At 34.5% G+C, this 20,765-nt stretch overlaps 1 protein-coding gene and 1 long non-coding RNA gene across 4 annotated transcripts in view; one reads left to right on the top strand and one right to left on the bottom strand.

Annotated features, from left to right (window-relative positions):
- Window positions 1–20: 20 nt before the first annotated feature.
- LOC100641263 (nipped-B-like protein) overlaps window positions 21–20,765 on the top strand; it is a 23,114-nt gene continuing 2,369 nt past the window's right edge. Inside the window, exons 1-43 of one of the 3 annotated variants that reach the window (XM_019999481.1) lie at window positions 21–200; window positions 252–411; window positions 613–806; window positions 1,568–1,819; window positions 1,877–2,113; window positions 2,214–2,282; window positions 2,367–2,443; window positions 2,550–2,636; window positions 2,834–3,056; window positions 3,502–3,662; window positions 4,120–4,200; window positions 4,321–4,421; window positions 4,619–4,745; window positions 4,825–4,916; window positions 5,002–5,134; window positions 5,183–5,332; window positions 5,477–5,539; window positions 5,587–5,673; window positions 5,861–6,078; window positions 6,315–6,417; window positions 6,468–6,566; window positions 6,613–6,759; window positions 6,927–7,061; window positions 7,157–7,264; window positions 7,373–7,423; window positions 7,477–7,576; window positions 7,641–7,765; window positions 7,842–7,982; window positions 8,535–8,628; window positions 8,707–8,870; window positions 8,929–9,010; window positions 9,080–9,183; window positions 9,276–9,342; window positions 9,428–9,485; window positions 9,671–9,914; window positions 10,101–10,157; window positions 10,217–10,495; window positions 10,714–10,792; window positions 10,903–11,017; window positions 11,389–11,560; window positions 11,744–11,884; window positions 12,075–12,227; window positions 12,565–12,860. In XM_019999481.1, coding sequence (XP_019855040.1) covers window positions 140–200; window positions 252–411; window positions 613–806; window positions 1,568–1,819; window positions 1,877–2,113; window positions 2,214–2,282; window positions 2,367–2,443; window positions 2,550–2,636; window positions 2,834–3,056; window positions 3,502–3,662; window positions 4,120–4,200; window positions 4,321–4,421; window positions 4,619–4,745; window positions 4,825–4,916; window positions 5,002–5,134; window positions 5,183–5,332; window positions 5,477–5,539; window positions 5,587–5,673; window positions 5,861–6,078; window positions 6,315–6,417; window positions 6,468–6,566; window positions 6,613–6,759; window positions 6,927–7,061; window positions 7,157–7,264; window positions 7,373–7,423; window positions 7,477–7,576; window positions 7,641–7,765; window positions 7,842–7,982; window positions 8,535–8,628; window positions 8,707–8,870; window positions 8,929–9,010; window positions 9,080–9,183; window positions 9,276–9,342; window positions 9,428–9,485; window positions 9,671–9,914; window positions 10,101–10,157; window positions 10,217–10,495; window positions 10,714–10,792; window positions 10,903–11,017; window positions 11,389–11,560; window positions 11,744–11,884; window positions 12,075–12,227; window positions 12,565–12,609 — 5,436 coding nt within the window. In that variant the 5' untranslated portion in view covers window positions 21–139 and the 3' untranslated portion in view covers window positions 12,610–12,860. Of the gene's footprint in view, window positions 201–251; window positions 412–612; window positions 807–1,567; window positions 1,820–1,876; window positions 2,114–2,213; window positions 2,283–2,366; window positions 2,444–2,549; window positions 2,637–2,833; window positions 3,057–3,498; window positions 3,663–4,119; window positions 4,201–4,320; window positions 4,422–4,618; window positions 4,746–4,824; window positions 4,917–5,001; window positions 5,135–5,182; window positions 5,333–5,476; window positions 5,540–5,586; window positions 5,674–5,860; window positions 6,079–6,314; window positions 6,418–6,467; window positions 6,567–6,612; window positions 6,760–6,926; window positions 7,062–7,156; window positions 7,265–7,372; window positions 7,424–7,476; window positions 7,577–7,640; window positions 7,766–7,841; window positions 7,983–8,534; window positions 8,629–8,706; window positions 8,871–8,928; window positions 9,011–9,079; window positions 9,184–9,275; window positions 9,343–9,427; window positions 9,486–9,670; window positions 9,915–10,100; window positions 10,158–10,216; window positions 10,496–10,713; window positions 10,793–10,902; window positions 11,018–11,388; window positions 11,561–11,743; window positions 11,885–12,074; window positions 12,228–12,564; window positions 12,861–20,765 lie in introns of those variants that run through there. The other 2 variants (XM_019999479.1, XM_019999480.1) reach the window with 2 other exon arrangements.
- On the bottom strand, window positions 19,412–20,265 carry LOC109583943 (uncharacterized). Its single transcript, XR_002185785.1, has 3 exons — window positions 20,165–20,265; window positions 19,728–20,105; window positions 19,412–19,686 (listed from the first exon to the last, which is right to left on the bottom strand). It is a non-coding gene; the product is annotated as an uncharacterized LOC109583943 (long non-coding RNA).

The following is a 20,765-nucleotide window of genomic DNA, read 5'->3' as shown; positions in this document are numbered from 1 at the left end:
CTGCAAAAATGGGCGGGAGGGGTACAGGTGGAGCTGGAGCGAACCCTATCATGGCTGATTTGTGTGATTCACTTTTTCTCACGTTTTCGAGGACTTGAAGGAAAGAGAAAGAGTATAGAGAAGGATATAAAGAAGAGGAATGCAGGTTTCGAGCCAGGAGTCGTTCCCCTCCTTGATTGGAGTTGGTTTGGTCGCTGATGGTAAGGACATAGTGTCCTGATGTCTTTAAAAACTCTCTCTCTCTCTTTTAGTTCTCTCTGATATACCTCTCCCAGTCTGTAAAGTCACTCCATTGGAGGCTACAGTTCTTGGCAAAGGCAGTGAATTGAATCTCAACACTCTGAATAATTCAGACCCCGCCTTCTCTCAAAAAATCAACGAAGCGCTTAAGTCTGTCGATACCAGCTTCCTGTAAGCCAAATTACCTCATTAGTGGCCTTTTTATTAATAATACATGTACTTTATTGTTGAAAACATTACAAATCTAATAAGATGTTTATATACATTGTAAGTATGTAATGAATTTAGTCATTATTTCTCTTTTATTTTTTATCTATGCCACCTATTATTTTTAATAATAATAATCTCTCTCTCTCTCTCTCTCTCTCTCAGTAAACTCAAAGTGACTCCTCCTAATCCCAACAGATACAAAGCTTACTGCTCCTCATCTCCAGCTCTCATTAAATCCCTATTGTTTGGCATGTCACCTCAACCTAAGCTACAGTTGAAGAGAGTGGACACGAGTGGACTCACTCCAACAGGGACACCAGGAGACACACCAACCACTAAGCACCCTCTAAACCCAGGTAATAATGATAATAATAAATAATAATACTTATATCTTTATACACTCTTAATGTGATCTAACGTAGCTAGGTGCATGTATCTTGTAAAGCACTTAAATTAAATTGAACTTAATAATCATTTTTAACGAAATTTTCCCACCTGAGTGAGTTTGACACCTCCAGACGCTTGGAATTTGAAAAATGTAGCCTACGTCACCGATGACGGTCTTATAATGATATTCATGAAGTCATGCGTCACGGATGACGTCTTATAATGATATTCATAGAAGCATGGTGATATTTTACAGCTGCGTGGTTGGCCCGTGTTTCACACTTCAATGGGTGGCTTTGTTTGTTCTGATAAGCAGTACAATAGCTGCTGGAGTCAACTAGTCTTCGTAATAGCCATCATTATCAGAAGATCTCACGCTCTGTTAGCTTTTAAAAAGAAGAATTATCAGTTTGGGCGCTCGACCACATGTTCTTAGTTCTTATGTAAACTATGACGTAAACAAAAATTGTCATAAAAAGTCATTTTGGTATGCCATTGGGTTTATAGGGAAAACCCGGTTCTCAGGGTTCCCAAGGGCTGAGAGACCCAAGACCTGAGATCCTGTGATGGCATTGGGCGACTAAGAATCTGTGAAAGCCTCATCCTTATCCCACATTCCTATAAAAAGTTGTTCCAGTTTTTCTTGAGTCAAACTCATTTGGGATATAGTATATTATATCCAAAATCTTAATGCAGGTCATTATTTATCACTATTCTTTTTTAAAAATAGATTCGTTTTTCACTTCTGGTCAAAAGCAGGCTAATGATGTTGATGCCACGCCCATTCCTTCCAAAAGGAGGCGTGGCTCATCAATCCATTCATCAGATCCTTTGAAGAAGAGAGCTAGAAGGCTATTGGACGAGGATGATGATGATACTAAAAATAGTAACAAAGGGATGGAGCAACTTGTTGTTACTATAAATAGATCCAGTTACGAACAACCGAAAAAGAAAAAACCTAAGAGAGTTTCACAGCCAAAAAGTAAGTGAAAAGATTAATTAATTTATTTATTAATTTATTTATTATTATTATTGTTAGGTTCTTTTACTAATTCTCCCTTTACTGTGTCCATATTGAGATCAAAACTACAGGCTCCTCCTCTCCCCATTTCTCCTCCTCCTCCTCCCCTCTCTCTCCCTCTTGCTCTCCCCCGACGATCAATCGGTTCCATTAGCGACGGGTTTGAAATTGCCCCGGGGGTAAAAGACGACCCTCTTCCCCCCCAGAAGAAAAAGAAGAAAGAAAAGAAGAAAATAAAACTATCAAGACCACAAGGTACCAGTGTATACTTATAGATTATGATTATACAGTACATGTACATGTACATTGTGCTACTGTTAATCTTTAATGTATTTGTAATGTCTCTTACCTCCAGATCCCACTCATATTCTGTACATACAGCACTACATGCAGTTCATTGGATCATTACTAGGAGATCATTTAGGTATAATCTCTCTCACTATGTATTCTGTGGTACTTGTTCATTATACTATTATCATTAATTGTTGTTGCATTTTTTGTTAATTAGATTTATTTAGTAAGCCAGCAGTGTCACAGGTATTATCTGAGACTATCAAATTAAAGCAATTGGGGGTGCTACATGAGGTACTGTATATACATGTAGGATCAATTACAAAACTTTTATCTTCTCTCTCCCTCCTTCCCTCTCCCCCCCCCTCTCTCTCTCTTTCTCACACATCATGTACATCAGGTAAAGCCCTCACTGCTAGTTAAGTTAATATCAGTGATGGATAAACATGTACTGGACACTGCATCACTACTGCTATCAGTACCACCAGTGAGTTAACACTGCTGTTAGTATTAATTGTTAGATACACATGTTCTTTATATTGAAAGTTTATAATATAGCAGCTATAATGTATACATGCATTATTATTATTATTATTATTTATTATTATTATTATTATACATGTATTTACATGTACATGTATTATTAATGTTATTATTAATATTCTTTTTTGTTATTTTTTAAAGGAGGAAGATGCTGATCAAAAGCATTGGAGGGAGACTAACAGAGACCGTATCTTAAGATCACTGGATGCTAGTCTCATCATACTACACATTACCACGTCTCCAAGAGTATCTGCTGAAGTGCAGTTGGAGGAGTCCATTGATCAAGTCATATCACATACTAAGTATCACCTGGAGAATAACATATATCCAGAGTTTGATCTTGTGTATAGGAATGATGGGAAAGGTGAGGTTAACTAGGACAACTTTAAAAATTTGTAAAAAAATCCAAATTTGATCGGAATCAGCTCAAACTTTCTACGCAACATAAGTACTTGTATATGTATCAGGAAATGTAATAAAAATGGAGAATTCTCTACTTTTTATTTTTGATGAAATTTGACTCAAGACCATGTACAGGGACTTTGGCCCGATTTTGGAGCAACTTTAAAAATTCGTAAAAAATCCAAATTTGATCGGAATCAGCTCAAAATTTCTACGCATCATAAGTACATGTATATGCATCAGGAAATATTATAAAAACGGAAAATTCTCTACTTTTCAATTTTGACAAAATTGGACCAAAGTCCCTGTACTATGGGACACAGGGACTTTGAGCCAATTTTGGAACAACTTTAGAAATTAATATACAGATGTTCATGTAATTCATTCCTTCTTTATTCCATAAGCAGGAACTGGTGCTCTTGCCAAGCAGAAGAGACGGTACACCAGTGCCGCCAGTATAATGTCCAATAAAGTCCTCATGTCAGTTTATAACAGGATGGTAGAAGTGATGGACACGTTAGCACAACTATTAGGGACCCAGGCACTAACTGACATGACTGTATTAAAGGTAGGGGACTAATAGCAACTTGTACATGTACAGACTAGCCTCTATATAATGGACACTTTGACAGTGTCTCTGTTATACAGAGGTGTCCTTTATGTGGAGGTTATTTATACAGTAAGGAATGTAATTGGTACACTAGGTGCTGTCCGTTAAATGGAGGTGTACGCTATAGAGAGTGTCCATTAAGAGAGACTATACTGTATTTAAACATTGTACATGTACATATACTACTATATGATTTACCGTATAGCTGGTTTATTTCGTGTGGAATTAATTTTCGTGCAGGCTCAAATCCACTAAAATTAATTCCACTAAATTTTATTAAAACCAATTAAATATTAACAAAAATTTAGCAAGGCACTAAAATTAATTCTAATGAAAATTTAAGCAGCAAAAATTTGAGGCCACGAAATAAACCAGCTATACGGTAATTGATACCCTCTCTCTCTCTCTCTTTTAGTTGTCAGGTTTGGGTATATTCCCATTCTTTGTTGAAAACATCAGCTCATTGCAGCTCAGTGCTCTCAAACTTGTTAGAACTGTAAGATCAACAACTAATAATAATAATAATAATAATAATAATAATAATAATAATAATACATCATTTATGAGTCTTCATATACTCAATGTATCATGCTTTTATTTCTGTAATTTCTTGTAGATATTTTCTCGTTACGAGAAGCACAGAGACCTTATAATAGAGGACATATTTGCCTCGTTAGGGAGACTACCCACCACGAAGAGAAACCTAAGAAACTTTCGGTACTAACCCCCTTTTAGCTTGACTTCCATATAAGGAATGTACATGTACATGTACATGTACTGTAGTTGTGTGGATTTTGTTAGCATACATGACATGTATTACATGTAGATAGATGCATTCAGTATGCATGTACATGTACTACTGAACACTAGCTTCTATTAACTTTAATCTCTTTTTCTTGTCTCTCTCTCTATAGTTTATCTAATGGTCAGAGTATCCAGATGGTAACGGCACTGCTCCTACAGTTGGTCCAGTGTATCGTAACTCCTCCGGACTCTAAGTCTTCAGGAGAAGAGGAGAACCAGGACCCTAAGAAATCCAAAGTGAGCCGGCCACTAATGATCCACTGAAATTATAATATTATTATTATTATATAAATTATTTTATTTTATTTATTTTTAGGTGACCAAGATGTCAATTGATGTAGCAATGATCGGTAGTTATGAAATGGCCATGAAGATCAGCTCAAAATTCCTCTTAACATTAATGAAAAAGTAAACCCCATCATTAGTAAAGAAACTACATGTACATGTACATGTTTACCTCCTCCTTTCCCTCCCTCCTCCTCCTCTCCCTTAGGTGTTGTGGTCCTAAAGTTGACGAGGACTTTAGACCTCTATTCGATAATTTCGTTCAAGATCTCCTCACGACCCTCTCCCTCCCTGAATGGCCTGCGTCAGAATCACTCCTCATGCTCCTCGGGATGCAACTGGTAAGTGGGCCTCAAGACCACACCTACTGACTCCACCCATTTAATTAGATCCAGGCGTCCAGTGATCGTAGTAATGAGCTCCAGTTGAGACTCACGTCATTGGAACATTTAGGATCCATTGCCTCTAGACTGAGGAAGGACTCCATTAGTTCAATTGATGAGTCGTCACATGAAATGTTGATTGACATATTATCAGAAGTGAGTGGAGAGAGAGAGAGAGAGAGAGAGAGAGAGAGAGAGAGGGAGGGAGGGAGGGAGGGAGAGAACGTACATGTACATGTACATGTATGCTAACTTGATTTGTACATGTACATGTACATGTATACATTAATTATTTTGTAGATAATGCAGAAGAAGTTGGATGGAATATCTCCTCTACCATCCCCAACTGGACTAAATAGAATGGTACAATTAAAACATGTACATGTACATGTACATTTACTCTTTCTTAGGATGCTTTCTCAGAAAATGCTAGACACTTACAAAAGACGTTGATAGCTTATCTAACACATAAGACTCAGAGTGATCCATCCTCTGCAGTAAGAAACCTAAGATTAATGATTAAATAATAGTTTAATATTGTTCTACAATAACAACAATAATAATAATCCATACATATTTAAAGTTATTGCAGGATTAAGCATGCATGTTCATGTACATATAACTTAATAAAATTATATATATACATAATTTTATTATTGTACTAATCTCCCTATACCCCTCCAGTATGCTAAAGGGTTTTATGTTGGTCTCTGGTTGCACGACAATCAAAATGAGTTGGAGAGGATCCTAAAGTCAGCCGGTTCATCATCGTCTCTCCTCTTACCAGGAGAGGAAGAGAGAGAGGCAGAGTTAGACATGACAGGGAAAGCTGTTCACCAAGCCGAGAAGAACAGAGACTTCTTAATCAGCTTATTACAACCAATGTCTTCTGCAGTACTGAGGTAGGTATGCATGTAGTATGTACATGTACATGTACATGTATGTTTTTGATTCATTTTATTTATTTATTTTCTCTTAGGCATATTATTAGTTGTTTATAGTGACTTTATTATTAATTCATTTAATTTGTTTTTTTCTTATTATTCTTATTATTATTATTATTACTTTTCTTTTTCCTTTATTATTATTATTATTATTATTATTATTATTATTATTATTATTTTATTTTTTCTCCCAGTCAATTATCCAGTATATTAGACGAACAGAAATCAATTCTAGTCACTCGATATTTATCAAGTGAAAAAACTTTCAGCAAAACCTTCGACCTCTACTTAGCCAGTGTAAGAACTCTCATTATAATTATGTAAGATCCACTCAAATTTTTTTATAGCTATTAAAAATTTTAAATGAGCCGTCTGTGCATGTAAGAACCAAAGCAATGAAAGCTCTTTCGGCCATTGTCACGTCAGATCCGGACATTCTATCAAAAGTAGGTCTATCGGCCATTGTTTCTAATTAGTGCCCCTTTCTCACAGCCGGATTTAAAGAGAGCCGTCCAGAGCAGGTTTTCTGATAGCTCAACTTTAGTGAGGGAAGCAGCTGTGGAGTTGATTGGACGATTTGTACTGGTGCAACCAAAACTGACAGAACAGTACTACGAAATGTTAATGATTAGAATACGGGTATGCACTGAGTTATACTGAGATTTACTGAGTTATACTAAAAATTTTATTGCAGCTTTGTGTTAATATAATTATTGATTTTATTCTACATGTACATGTATACATGGATCTTTTAAAATATGCAAATTTTTACTGAGTTTTACTGTAGTATACTGACTCGTTTTTAGGATTCTGGTGTGAGCGTCCGTAAGAGAGTTATCAAGATATTGAAGGACATTTGTGTGAATCAACCTGACTTTGATAAAGTGACTGAGATCTGTGTTCAAATTCTGCGAAGAATACTGGATGAAGAAGGAATAAAAGTGATAGAGAGAGAGAGAGGGAGGGAGGGAAAGGCAGTACTATACATCTAGTTTAATTTCTTTTGTTACTCTTAATTTTTCTTCTTCTCCTCCAGCAATTGGTTACTGTTATCTTCTATCAGTTGTGGTTCACCTCTCCAACTACTGAGCAAACAGATCAACAGGAAACACTAGCTAAAAGAGTCAATGATATCACATCAGTGGTATGCAGTATACATGTACATGTACTTAAGAGAGAGAAAGGGAGAGAGTTTTATAATACAAAATGTATATTGCATACATTCTACATAATTGTACTGTACTAACTGCAGATATCCAAATCTACTACTGAACAAGAATGCTTTGAACTCTTACTACAAGAAGTAAGAAAATAGAAAGATTTATTATTTATTTATTTGTTTGTTTGTGTTTGCAGCTTATAAAGAATACGGAGTTGATGCCTTCAGTATTATCAATGTCACGTCTGCTGGTAGACAGACTAATAGAACAATTACTATCACTTGATGAAATATCAGGTACATTTTATTATTATTATTATTATTATTATTATTGTTATTATTATTATTATTATTATTGTAGAGCATAAGACGTCCACAGGTCTGGTTAGCTGTGTGACGGCACTTTATTTATTTTCAAAGATCCGACCGTCATTCCTAGTACCTCATGCTAAAACCCTCCTACCATATTTATCATCAAAGTGTTCTGTATGTATTATAATATTAAATATTGACTATTTTATAACTGTGATCTCTATCCCCCCCTCTCTCTCTCTCTCTGTAGACAGAAGAGGATATATCACTAGTGACTAACACTGTTATGATACTGGAGTCAGTTGTGCCATTATTGGTAAGACCTTCAGACTCGTTCCTTTCATCGCTACAAGAGGAGCTGATCAAACACATCATGGTACAGGGACCACTGGTAAGATGATCCTAGTACCCTGTACTATAGCCCATGGTTTTTTTCAAAAAATGGCTAAAAAATGACCCCCAATTTTTATTACATTTTCTGATACATATTGATGTCCTTATGCTGTGTAGAAAGTTTGAGTCGATTCCGACTTCAATTTTTCAAGTTATGGCCATTTTAAGAAAATGCCAAAAATCTGAAAAGTACCCAAGGCTATAGCCCATGGTTTTTTCCAAAAAATGACTAAAAAATGACCCCCAATTTTTATTACATTTTCTGATACATATTGATGTCCTTATGCTGTGTAGAAAGTTTGAGTCGATTCCGACTTCAATTTTTTAAGTTATGGCCATTTTAAGAAAATGCTAAAAATCTGAAAAGTACCCAAGGCTATAGCCCATGGTTTTTTCCAAAAAATGACTAAAAAATGACCCCCAATTTTTATTACATTTTCTGATACATATTGATGTCCTTATGCTATGTAGAAAGTTTGAGTTGATTCCGACAAAAAAATTTCCAAGTTATGGCCATTTATATATCCTTTATATCCATTATTCCCTGTAGATAGTACAGTCTTGTGTTAGTTGTTTATCAGTTGTTGTCAATAAGGTGTCCAAGAACTACAAACTCGTTGATCAGTGCTACAAGAAATTCTACAGTAAGTCTTCATGCATAGTACACATACATTTATGTACATACCATGTAATTTGTCTATTTTTTCTCTATTTTTCTAAAGATTATCTTCAAAAATTCCAAGAGCAGTATAAGAGGGATCCCAGTATAGGACAGAAATACAAGCAGTCCATTCTTCGGTCGCTCTACTCCCTCGGTCTCTTCTCTAAGAACTTTGACGTCGATAGGATAACTGGTACTAACAATAATGACACAGGAAATGAAGAAGTACATGTTTTGTTGTTTGTTGTTGTTGTTGTTGTTGTTATTGTTGTTTGTTTTTTAGAGTTCAAAGTTGTATTCGAATTTCATTTATTTTTGTGAATATAATGATCCTGAAATTCAAAAAAGAGCTTTATTTGCACTAGGTAAATTCGTATATTATTATTATTTTTATTGCATATATATATATTTTTTTATTTTATTTTTATTTTTAGGTCATCTTTGTATTCGTCGCCCCCAATACATGCTAAGAGACGAAGCAAAGAAACTTTATTTTAAATACCTCTCACCTGAAGCACCTTTAAAAATCAAATATCAAGTAACTACTGGAATTAATATTTATATTCTCTCATTCATTTATTGTACTGAGGATAGAGTTCTTATCTTTTATTTCTCTTTTATTTTTTGCAGGTTATTTTTAATATTAAGTCACATTTAATTGAGATTGAGTCTACCCTGAAAGCAGCCGATGCCCAAAGTAAGTACATGCACAGTAAAACTCTGCATATTCTAGTAAAACTTAGTAAAACTCAGTGTAGCTCAGTAAAACTCTTTTGTTTCAGGACTGAACCAATCCGAAGATGATACTAACTTGTTAGAAATTGGCGACCAGCAGTCAAGGTAATGGAGAGAGAGAGAGATCTTTAAGATTAATATTCATTAATTTAAAATTAACTTGCATATATAATTTATAATAATATTGCAGCTAAATCTTCCTTTCGCTGTATTGTTAAACAATTTTTAAAATGTAATCTCTCTCCTTTTTTCTCTCTCTCCTTCTCTCTCTCCTTCTCTCCCCCCTCTAGTGTCAGCAGTAACATAGCACAGATGTACCTCACTTCAATACTAGATGCCCACTACACTACAGACCCATCAATAAGACTGCTAACCACACAGACTATACTAGTAATACTGAGACAAGGGCTGGTTCATCCAGGGCAGTGTGTCCCCTATCTCATTGCTCTTAGCACTGACCCTGAGGCCAAAGTGAGGAATATCGTGGAACCACAGCTACTGGAACATAGCACTAGATATGGTGGATTTATGCAAGTGAGAACCTATTTATGTAGCTATTGGTGCATGTATAACATACTCATATAATAGGAGAATTGTATATGATTATTTTTGGAGAATTTTTTAGTGTTTTTCAGCTTTTTTGACACTGTACATTGCAGAAATATTGCTAAAATATTTTACTTATAAAATGAATGTTTATTTAATTTTTAATTCTTGTAGACTCACCTAACTCTTGGCATAAAGAAAGCTTACCAGTTTCAATTACTCACATCATCAGTAAGTCCATACATGTACATTGTACATTATACACTTTTGTTATATTCATTTCCTTAAAGTTGGTTGCTAGAGGTTATTCCGATCAGTCCGGCAGCTCTCTCCTCTCATATTTGTATTCTCTCGTTCGTTCAAGTAAGCCTCAGCGGCGTGGGTTCTTGCAAGCCGTCCTGAGACCTTTTGAAGACTATGAGACCAACTCGCTAGGCCTCCTCCTCTTCCTTGCCGATAATCTGGGGACTTTCCCTTACTTGGTTTTTGAGGAGCCCCTGTTTGTTATGCACAATGTTGATATAACGATATCAGTTACTGGAGCTAGTGTATTACAGGCATTCAGAGAGGTGTGTGTGTGTTTTATGTGCTGCATGTATTATGTAATAATTTGTGCATAAATCTACTTATATATTTATATGTGTATGTAGCATATGCATGTAAGTTTATTGTTTAAATTTTTTGTTGGTATTTATTGTTGTGGTTTACAAAATTTTTGTTAAATAAAGCAGCTATACTGTACTTAATTTTTTATTCATTTTTTGTTGTTGTCATGTGCTGTATGCAGGCATTAGGACAGTCAGGATTAGCTGCTGCTGATGACAGAGAAGATGATTCAGAGCAAGAAGAGGACATTGAACAATTGTGTAAGTACACATACATGTAGCTCTCTTTCTCCTTTTGATGATTATATAATGTCCTGTTTTTAGTAAGTGAATACTTGTATAATCTCTTTCTTTCTCTCTTTTTTCTGCAGCACAAAACAGTTATGATCTAAAGCAGTTAAATGACTGCTGCAGGTCTTCATTGGGTTGTATACTGCTGCTGTTACTGAAGCAGCACCTTAGGCAGGTCTATGCACTCAGCGATAAGTAAGTGGAAAAATGAGTCGTTTTCTGAAAAGTTCCCTGTACTATATAGCCCATGGTTTTTTTCAAAAAATGACTCCGAAATCACCCTCAATTTTTATTACATTTTCTGATTCATATTGATGTTCTTATGCTGGGTAGAAAGTTTGAGGTGATTCCGACTTCAATTTTTCGAGTTACAACCATTTTAAGAAAATGCCAAAATTCTAAAAAATGCCCTATACTATAGCCCATGGTTTTTTCCGAAAAATGGCTAAAAAATGGCACTGAATTTTATTACATTTTCTGATACATATTGATGTTCTTATGCTGTGTAGCAAGTTGCAACTTATAATTTTCAAGTTACAGTATATATACTATTTCTATCCTTGAAGGAAGTGTCAAGAGTATACTCCAACTGACAGTAACAAGGTCTGGGAGAAGGCAGTCTCTCGGAGACAAGGTATTCTGTATGAGCCTCAGGCAGTAGTCAATGCTGTTGAGAAGGACAGGAGAGGAGAGAAGACTCAACTGGGGAAAGAGGAATGCTTGAAACTTTACTTACATGTAAGCAGAAAACCTATTGATACAAAAAATATTGCCGTATGGTGCAAAATTTGATTGCTATAAATTTTGTGAATTTGCCTAGAAAATAATTTTTGCAAAATTATGCTGTCTGCTATCTTGTGTGGTATTAAATGCTACTTAATTTTTTGATAAGGAAGACCTATTTTGTTTTATTTTTTATAGTTCAAGAGGCTAATGAACAGACTTGATCCATTTGATGCTACCGATGATGATGATAATGTTGAATATATTGAATTACCACCTCCTGGTTCTAGTACATCCCTACCACCGCCAATAATCTTACCTCCTCCAAATCAAGATAAAGTATAAGAATATACTTAATAATAATAAATAATAATATTAAGATGTTGCTGTTTCTGGAAATTTTTACTATAACTTTTAATTTCCGGAAATTTGCAAAAAAATCAGATCAAGCATTACAATTGCATGTCACATTTAAGAAAACATACCGGTAGTTAATTTTGTCCCCTTTTTGACAATCTTTCCTCTACAGTTATTAGTACCCCATAGCAGTGTTCATCCAGCAATGAAGCAAGGGAGTAGATCAAGGACTTCATCAACCAGTTCCACCAGGAGTGGAACTCCAGCATTGAAAAGAAATAAAGAAAAGAAATCTAAATCAGCTAAAAAGAAAAAGAAAATAATGGTATGTGTATAGATCTACATAAGTTCTGATTGTAAGCACTGGACTACATGTTCATGTACATGTATATAGTGCATACCATTGAGGAACTTTAAAAATTTGTAAAAAAAATCCAATTTTGATCAGAATCAGTTTAAACTTTCTACGCAACATGAGCACTACTTATATATGTTACATAGAAAGTTTGAGCTGATTCTGATCAAAATTGGATTTTTTTCTTATGAATCTTTCAAGTTTCTCCAAAATTGGGCCAAAGTCCCTGTACTATAGTACAGGGACTTTGGTCCAGTTTTGAAGCAAATTTCAATATAATGTATACATGTATATAATAATTATATAGAGAGTATTATCAGATGATTCAGATTCAGGCAATGAGTGGTCATGACATTATTGAACCACTTCATACAGGAACTATGACTTCATATTATTATTATTATTATTATTATTATTATTATTATTATTATTATTATTATTATTCCAATTGATTATGCAGTTAATCACTCATTTATTCATTCAATGATTTTTCCTAGCTATCTCTCTCTGTATGACATTATATAACATCTCTCAGTCTCTCTTCTCTCTCTCTTATTTATATCATTGTGTTAATTCATTTCCCTATGATGATTATAAAACATACCAGTTAATAGTACACTCGTTACTGATGTATTGTTGTATTTGTACTTCTTTTTGATAATCGAATAACAATGATAACTGATAGCTAAATAATAACTGACTCAATAATTAAATCACAAGCACTTATATACACAACAAAAATACACCAAGAAAGTTCTAGAATAGTTTAGATACCTACAGACAGAAAATGAAAAGTACTTACAGTAACATACAGAGTACATGTAACTAGAATGTTCCAGATAGATGAGTGTAGGGTTCCAGAGCTTTCTGATGAAGATACTACATGTATGTTATTACATGATTCCTACCTTAACCTTTGTCTGTGTGGGTTGTACTCAAGAGTTCATTGATATCATCATGAACTCTTATCGTTAAAATACTACAGTTATTTTAACAGCTACATAGTCTCAGCTTTATCATTGAAGCGTAACTTGTACAGGTTGTATTCTTTGCTTTCTTTTCTACTGAAGTTTAAGGACAAGGTGGCATACAAGACATGCAAAGTGTTTGCAATGACAGTGAAGGTAGTTATGATGAGAGGAAAGTGGACAGCATAATGGAAGGAGTTGGTGGTGGTCTAGGAGCCATAACATGTACAGTGGCACTGGTCTTTGCAATAGTCAGTAGATTCTATAAAGATATTGTACAAAGACTGATATTGTACAAACTGGTGGCAATGTTAGTCTTCTCGCTATCTCAGTTGCTGTTTGGTATACACCAGTGTGATGATGATCGCTCAGACACATATAAAGTATTATCGTTAGTTATTCCACACATTGCCTACTGTGTTAACCTAGCATTGACATTCTGGTTAACCATTATTCTGTATTTTTGTATTGTACGCCTCAAGGAACTGAAAAACTTTAAGAAATTGGAACCAATTGTAGTAATATCTTCATGTCTTCCTTTGGCTATAGCTGTGTATGTTCCATTTCTTAGCTATAACGATAGCTCAGGAAAAATTACGGTTCAATTCTCAACAGAAGGAAATAATGAAATGCTATATGTATTAATACCTGGCTATGCCATTGCCGGGATATTATACTTTATATTATCAATATTAGTTATTATTATTTGTATTGTAGCAATTAGAAGATCTTTTTGGAAATATGATAATGATACAGCAGAGTCTCTACTACTGGCTACTAATAATAAATGGAAAATGCTCAGCAAGCAGTTACTACCACTAGTGGTGTATCCAATAGTTAATGCAGTAGCAGCACCACTTTTCTTCCCACTTTTAGTGCTGCACTTTGATGGTAATAACTCTAAAGGCGTGTTTCTCTATTCGTTAATATCCTCTTCTGGTCTAATCACTGGTATTATTGTCATAATACATCTTTGTATATTGAAGTGTAAGAAGAAACAAAGAGAAAGGAAGAGAATGAAACAGAATGATAAGGAACAAGAAGCTCTTTGTATAGTGCCTAATCATTATACTGATGTCTTTACAAGTGAAACAGTTGCTTCAACAAATGCACACACTACATACAGATTCACTCGTACATCAAGTTTTATAACGACTGTTTAATTAAATCTATCTAAAATCATTTTTGTTATATAGTGAGATCCATTTTGTGTGATGGTTAGCAAAACAATTTTTACACTGTATAGACTATAGTTGCACATTGTGCACATAATATCTAGTGTTTGATGCTATAGTGAGATGAGCTAGCAAATTTGTACCAAGTTACAATGTTACAAAATCATTCAATGATTTTTCCTAGCTATCTCTCTCTGTATGACATTATATGATATCTCTCAGTCTCTCTTCTCTCTCTCTCTTATTTATATCATTGTTAATTCATTTTCCCCTGATGATTATAAATACGTCACTAGATCTAAATGTATAGCTATTCTATTAGTTTAATATTGTTCATGATTACATTGGGCAGTGACCCACTGATGTGTTATATACTATTGCATGACTTGTTTCTTTATACTACTGTCAGTATTCATGTGACTTCTTATCTTCTTGTAAAACTACTATGTTGTTTATACATGCAAGGTAAGTTTGCATAATTGTTGCAGCTTATCTGAAAAAGGTCATCCCTTTTTATGCCGGAAGTTTTTATGAGTGTAAGAAATGGCTGACTGTACTAATAATATAGTTACTGTAATAGAAGGAGTCTTTGGTGGTCTTGGAGTCATAACATGTACAGTGGCCCTGGTCTTTGCAATAGTCAGTAGATTCTATAAAGATATTGTACAAAGGCTGATAGTGTACAAACTGGTTACAATGTTAGTCTACTCTCTATCTCAATTTCTGTCTTTTAAATATGATGACTCACAGACATATAGCTGTTGCTATATTACTACCTCAAACTGCCTACTATATCAACCTGGGATTCACCTTCTGGCTAACCATTACTCTCTATCTTTGTATTGTACACCTCAAGGAACTGAAAAACTTTAAGAAACTGGAACCAATTGCAACCATAACGTCATGCCTCATTCCTCTTGTGAGTGCTTCTTTGATTCCGTTCACCCATGTTGACTGCTCAGGTCATAAATTGATGATTAGCTTTTCAAATTCAACAATGGATCCAAATAACTTGATCCTCTACATAATTGGTTATGGTACTGCTGGGATATTATACTTTATAATATCAGTACTAGTCATTATCATTCTTGTAACTACTATCAGAAGATCACAATTACATAACCAAAGACAACAGATCAATGATGGTGAACCAAGTGAAGCAGAGTCTCTTCTGGTCACTGATAATAAATGGAAAATACTCAGCAAGCAGTTACTGCCACTAGTAGTGTATCCAATAGTTAATACAGTAATGGCGATCATCCTTTACCCACTGTTAGTGCTCTATTTTAATGGTAGTACTTCTAAAGGTATGTATTTCTATTCATTAATGTCCTCTTCTGGTCTAATCACTGGTATTATTGTTATAATGCATCTTTGGATATTGAAGTGTAAGAAGAAAAAAAGAGAAAGGAAGAGATCCCAAAAAGCTTACTATTTCCATTATGCATCTAACAATCATGATGATGTCTTCACAAGAGAAACAGTTGCCTCAACAAATGCAAAAACTACATATCAATGCACTCATACATCAAGTCTGACAACTAGTGATGAACTAGTTGAACTAATTTGATAAATAAAAAAATAGAATTTTAAATAATTTATTGAGTAGAAATATAGGCCTAAATCTGAAATACTTGTGTTGCATGTGAGTCATTTGCTAACAAACTAATGTTTTATAAGTAGGTAGATACATAGAAATATTAAGCATTAATTTTTTGTGATTATTGACTTGTTTAGCAACTTAATTTTTTTAATTTTCTACACTTAATGATTTACTCCCTGAGTTCACAAGATTTTTATGTACCAATTTCAATGATAGTGCACATGTATCTTGTGACACAACTATTGTTATTCTTATCACTCATATCACCTGCAGTGAGCCTAAGGCAGCAAATTTGTATCAACAGCTCCTCCTTCAATTCTCTTCTATGCTTTCCAAGCATTTTCAAGGTTGAAGACAAGAAATGGGTAATTGTGTCGATAAAAATGTTGCCATAATACAAGGAGTCTTTGGTGGTCTAGGAGCCATAACATGTACAGTGGCACTGGTCTTTGCAATAGTCAGTAGATTCTATAAAGATATTGTACAAAGACTGATAGTGTACAAACTGGTGGCAATGTTAGTCTACTCTCTATCTCAATACATATATTATATTGGTTATGTTGACTCAAAGCATGGAGCTATCATTGTAATGCCTCAAATTCCCTACTATACCAACTTGGGGTTCACTTTCTGGTTAACCATTACTCTATACTTATGTATTGTACGCCTCAAGGAACTCAAAAACTTTAAAAACCTGGAACTGATTGCAGTCATAACATCTTGTCTCATTCCACCTATCGTGAGTGCTGCTTTGATTCCATTCACCTATATTGACTGCTCTGATCATAAACTAATAATGAACTTTTCAAAATCAAGCCAAATAAACCAAAACTGGACCCTAGGCCTTCACATAATTGGTTATAGTGCTGTTGGGATATCATACTTTATAATATCAGTACTGGTTGTGATTATTTTCATTGTAACAATCAGAAGATCAAGAAAACATCACCGAAGACAAGAAGACAATACAGCAGAGTCTCTACTGGTCACTGGTAATAAATGGAAAATACTCAGCAAGCAGTTACTGCCACTAGTAGTGTATCCAATAGTTAATACAGTAATGGCTGTGATCTTTTACCCACTGTTAGTGCTCTATTTTAATGGTAGTACTTCTAAAGGTATGTATTTCTATTCATTAATGTCCTCTTCTGGTCTAATCACTGGCACTATTGTTATAATATATTTAAGTATAGTGCAGTGTATAAAGAAACAAAGAGAAAGGAAAGAGAATGAAAGGTCACAAGTAGCTTTCTGGTCTAACAATCATGATGACATCTTCACGAGTGAAACAGTTGCTTCAACTGATGCTAGTACTACCTACCAGTACACTTGTACATCAAGTTATACACTGAGTCTATTGCCAGTGAACTAATGTTCCAATTAGATTGTGTAGAAATATTATATAGTGTATAGATCTAACTAGGCCTATTGTGTATGTGTGTATACTTAATTAATTTTGTATCAATTAAAATATCTAGATCTATTTGGTAATGGTATGTTTTTGTGTTACATTACTTATCATACAAGTGACATTTTATAATATACACAATGCATGTGATACTGCACTTTGATGACCAATAACAGTGACCATTACTCTATTATTATTATCATTCATGTTTAGATCTAATATGATAACAGCTTGTTGTTATAATAACTAGGAACCTACTCTTTGTGAAATGTGCAGAAGTCAGCAGATTTGTATAATAGATCTACTTACGTTCCTCCTACTTCACTCCTAAGGATTGTTTTGTTTTAGCAACACAACACCTTGATTTACAAGATGTATTTGTTCTCTTCTTCATCTCTTTCCTAAGATAACAACACCTCCAGCAACAGCAATTGTGATATTTGGAATACTGGAAAAACAATTACCATAATGGAAGAAGTCAGTGGTGGTCTTGGAGCCATAGCATGTACAATGGCACTGATCTTTGCAATAGTCAGTAGATTCTATAAAGATATTGTACAAAGACTGATATTGTACAAACTGGTGACAATGATAGTATTTTCATTATCTCAATTAACATCATTTGAATATGATGATGGCTCAAAAGTATTCAAAGAATTTGATATAGCTATTCTACATATAACCTACTCCTCCAATGTAGTGTTCACCTTCTGGTTAACCATTATTCTTTATCTTTGTATTGTGCACCTCACGGAACTGAAAAACTTTAAGACACTGGAACTGATTGTATTCATAACTTTATGCCTTGCTATAGCTGCATATATTCCCTTTGCAAAAAATGATCCTTGCACTCAAATAATTCATTATGTAGTGTATGGTACTGCTGGGGCATTATACCTCATAACGTCAGTACTGGTTGTCAATATATTCATTGTAACAATCAGAAGATCACGAAGACATCACCAAAGACAAGAAGACAGTGAAGCTGAGTCTCTTCTGGTCACTGATAATAAATGGAAAATACTCAGCAAGCAGTTACTACCACTAGTAGTGTATCCAATAGTTAATGCAGTAATGGCAATGGTTTTCTTCCCACTGTTAGTTCCCTATTTGTTAATATCCTCTTCTGGTCTAATCACTGGTACTATTGTTATAATACATCTTTGTATATTGAAGTGTAAGAAACAAAGAGAAAGGAAGAGAATGAAACAGAACAAGGAACAGCAAGAACCTTTCTGTATAGTGCCTAGTGATCACAATGATGTCTTTACAAGAGAAACAGTTGCTTCAACTAATGCACGTACTACATATCAGTATACTTGTACATCAAGTTTGACAGCAGTTACTGCTGATGATCAGCTACCAATTAACTAACTTTATTACTGAATTAGTAAGAAATGCTGTTTGTTTTTGCAAAAATATTTTAGAACCTAAAAGTACTACAAATATGAACATTACTGTGGGTTGGGCTCTTTAGCTTTCACATCATTGGATTGTACACAAGATTGCATAATCCTGCAACAAGAGTTTTAGCTGGTTTATTTTGTTTTATTATTGAGGATAACAACTACTGGACAGGTAGATTTCCAATTTACTCTTGGTGCAATCTCCAACTCCCTCACATGTGTAACACTGCACACATTACAATAACAACTGATGCATGTGATTAGCATGTGCATGCCTTTTGGAGCAACTTTAAAAATTCATAAAAAATCCAAATTTGATTGGAATTAGTTCAAACTTTCTACACAACACATGTATATGTATCACTGAGAAAAAAAATTATAAGAATGGAGAATTCTCTCCTTTTAATTTTGGCAAATCTTAATGCAGTTTAATCATTCAGTTATTCATTCAATGATGCTCCTAGTTATCTCTCTCTCTCTCTGTATGACATTATATAACATCTCTCAGTCTCTCTTCTCTCTCTCTCTTATTTATATCATTGTGGTAATTTATTTTCTTATGATGATTATTATAAATACATACAAATTGTCATAATAATGTTAACTATAGTACACATCATTGGTGTGTTATTACATGATTTATACTGTAATATCTGTATGTGTGGCTTGTGTAATCAAGGGTTCACTGATATCATGAACTCTTTTGGTGATATTGTACTATGTGTTATTTTAACAGCTTGAACTTGCATTAGTTTTTCTGTAACTATAGTTTTGTTGTAGGCTATTGCTTTTTCACTGCTGCAAAGGTGCCCTTTCTTTTTATCTCTTCTCATTTCTTTTTGGTCCATAAAGTCTGTAATGGGTAAAACCTGCCTAAATGATACAAATGATGAGATGATCATTGCTGTACTCGGAGTCTTTGGTGGTCTAGGAGTCATAACATGTATAGTGGCCCTGGTCTTTGCAATAGTCAGTAGATTCTATAAAGATATTGTACAAAGACTGATAGTGTACAAACTGGTTACAATGTTAGTCTTCTCTCTGTCAGAGAGTCTGTTTCTTGGATATGATGACTCATGGATATATAGAGCTGTGGCTGTATTCCTGCCTCACACTGCCTATTATATTAATGTTGGATTTACCTTCTGGTTAACCATTACTCTCTATCTTTGTATTGTGCACCTAAAGAAACTGAAAAACTTTAAGAAACTGGAACTGGTTGCAGTCATAACGTCATTCCTTCCACTTGTGAGTGCTGCTTTGATTCCATTTACTTATATTGACTGCTCTGAACATAAATAGGGTCCGCAACATGAAAAATCAAATGTTACAAAAAGGTTTCTTTACTTTATTAGCAGAACTTAGCACCTGTTAGTGTACTAAATGTACAAGAAAGAAAAGGATTCGACTCTTCTCTCTGCAGATAAATAATAATAATTTGCTTTTAATTGCCACGCCTTCTTTATTTAGGCCACTCCAATAAGATTCATAGTTTCCCATTACAGAGGCGGGCCTGATGCGGGCGGGCGGGTTTGTTCATTTTCATTAAATTTATTCATTATCAGCTGTATAAATTGCTTGTATAATCAATGAAAAACCGCAATAATGAATAGCGATGCGGCCCCATGCGGGCGGGTAATGGGAAACAAGGAATCAAATTGGAGTGGCCTTAACTTAATATTAAATTTAACTCTGTAAAAGTCCACGCTAACTTTGCTGACATTACTCGGCACAGCAGTACTGAGTCTTAGGTGAGTATGCATGACAAAATTAGACCCCTATGTTTTAAAACATTTGGCAAAAGAGCTCAAACTTTTTCTGAGGGTGAGCACACCACACAACATTTGCTTAATTATTTTGATGAAAAATGAAAAGCCCAAGTTTCTCATTGTACTGTTGTATTAGGTAGTAGTTGATAGGTTAATAGTGTAAGTACTGTGGTTATTTG

This window comes from Amphimedon queenslandica, unplaced genomic scaffold (assembly GCF_000090795.2).
Source record: "Amphimedon queenslandica unplaced genomic scaffold, v1.1 AMPQUscaffold_13263, whole genome shotgun sequence".
Taxonomy (NCBI): domain Eukaryota; kingdom Metazoa; phylum Porifera; class Demospongiae; order Haplosclerida; family Niphatidae; genus Amphimedon; species Amphimedon queenslandica.
Note: the sequence above shows the minus strand (reverse complement) of the source record. Positions and strands in the feature narration are given on the sequence as shown.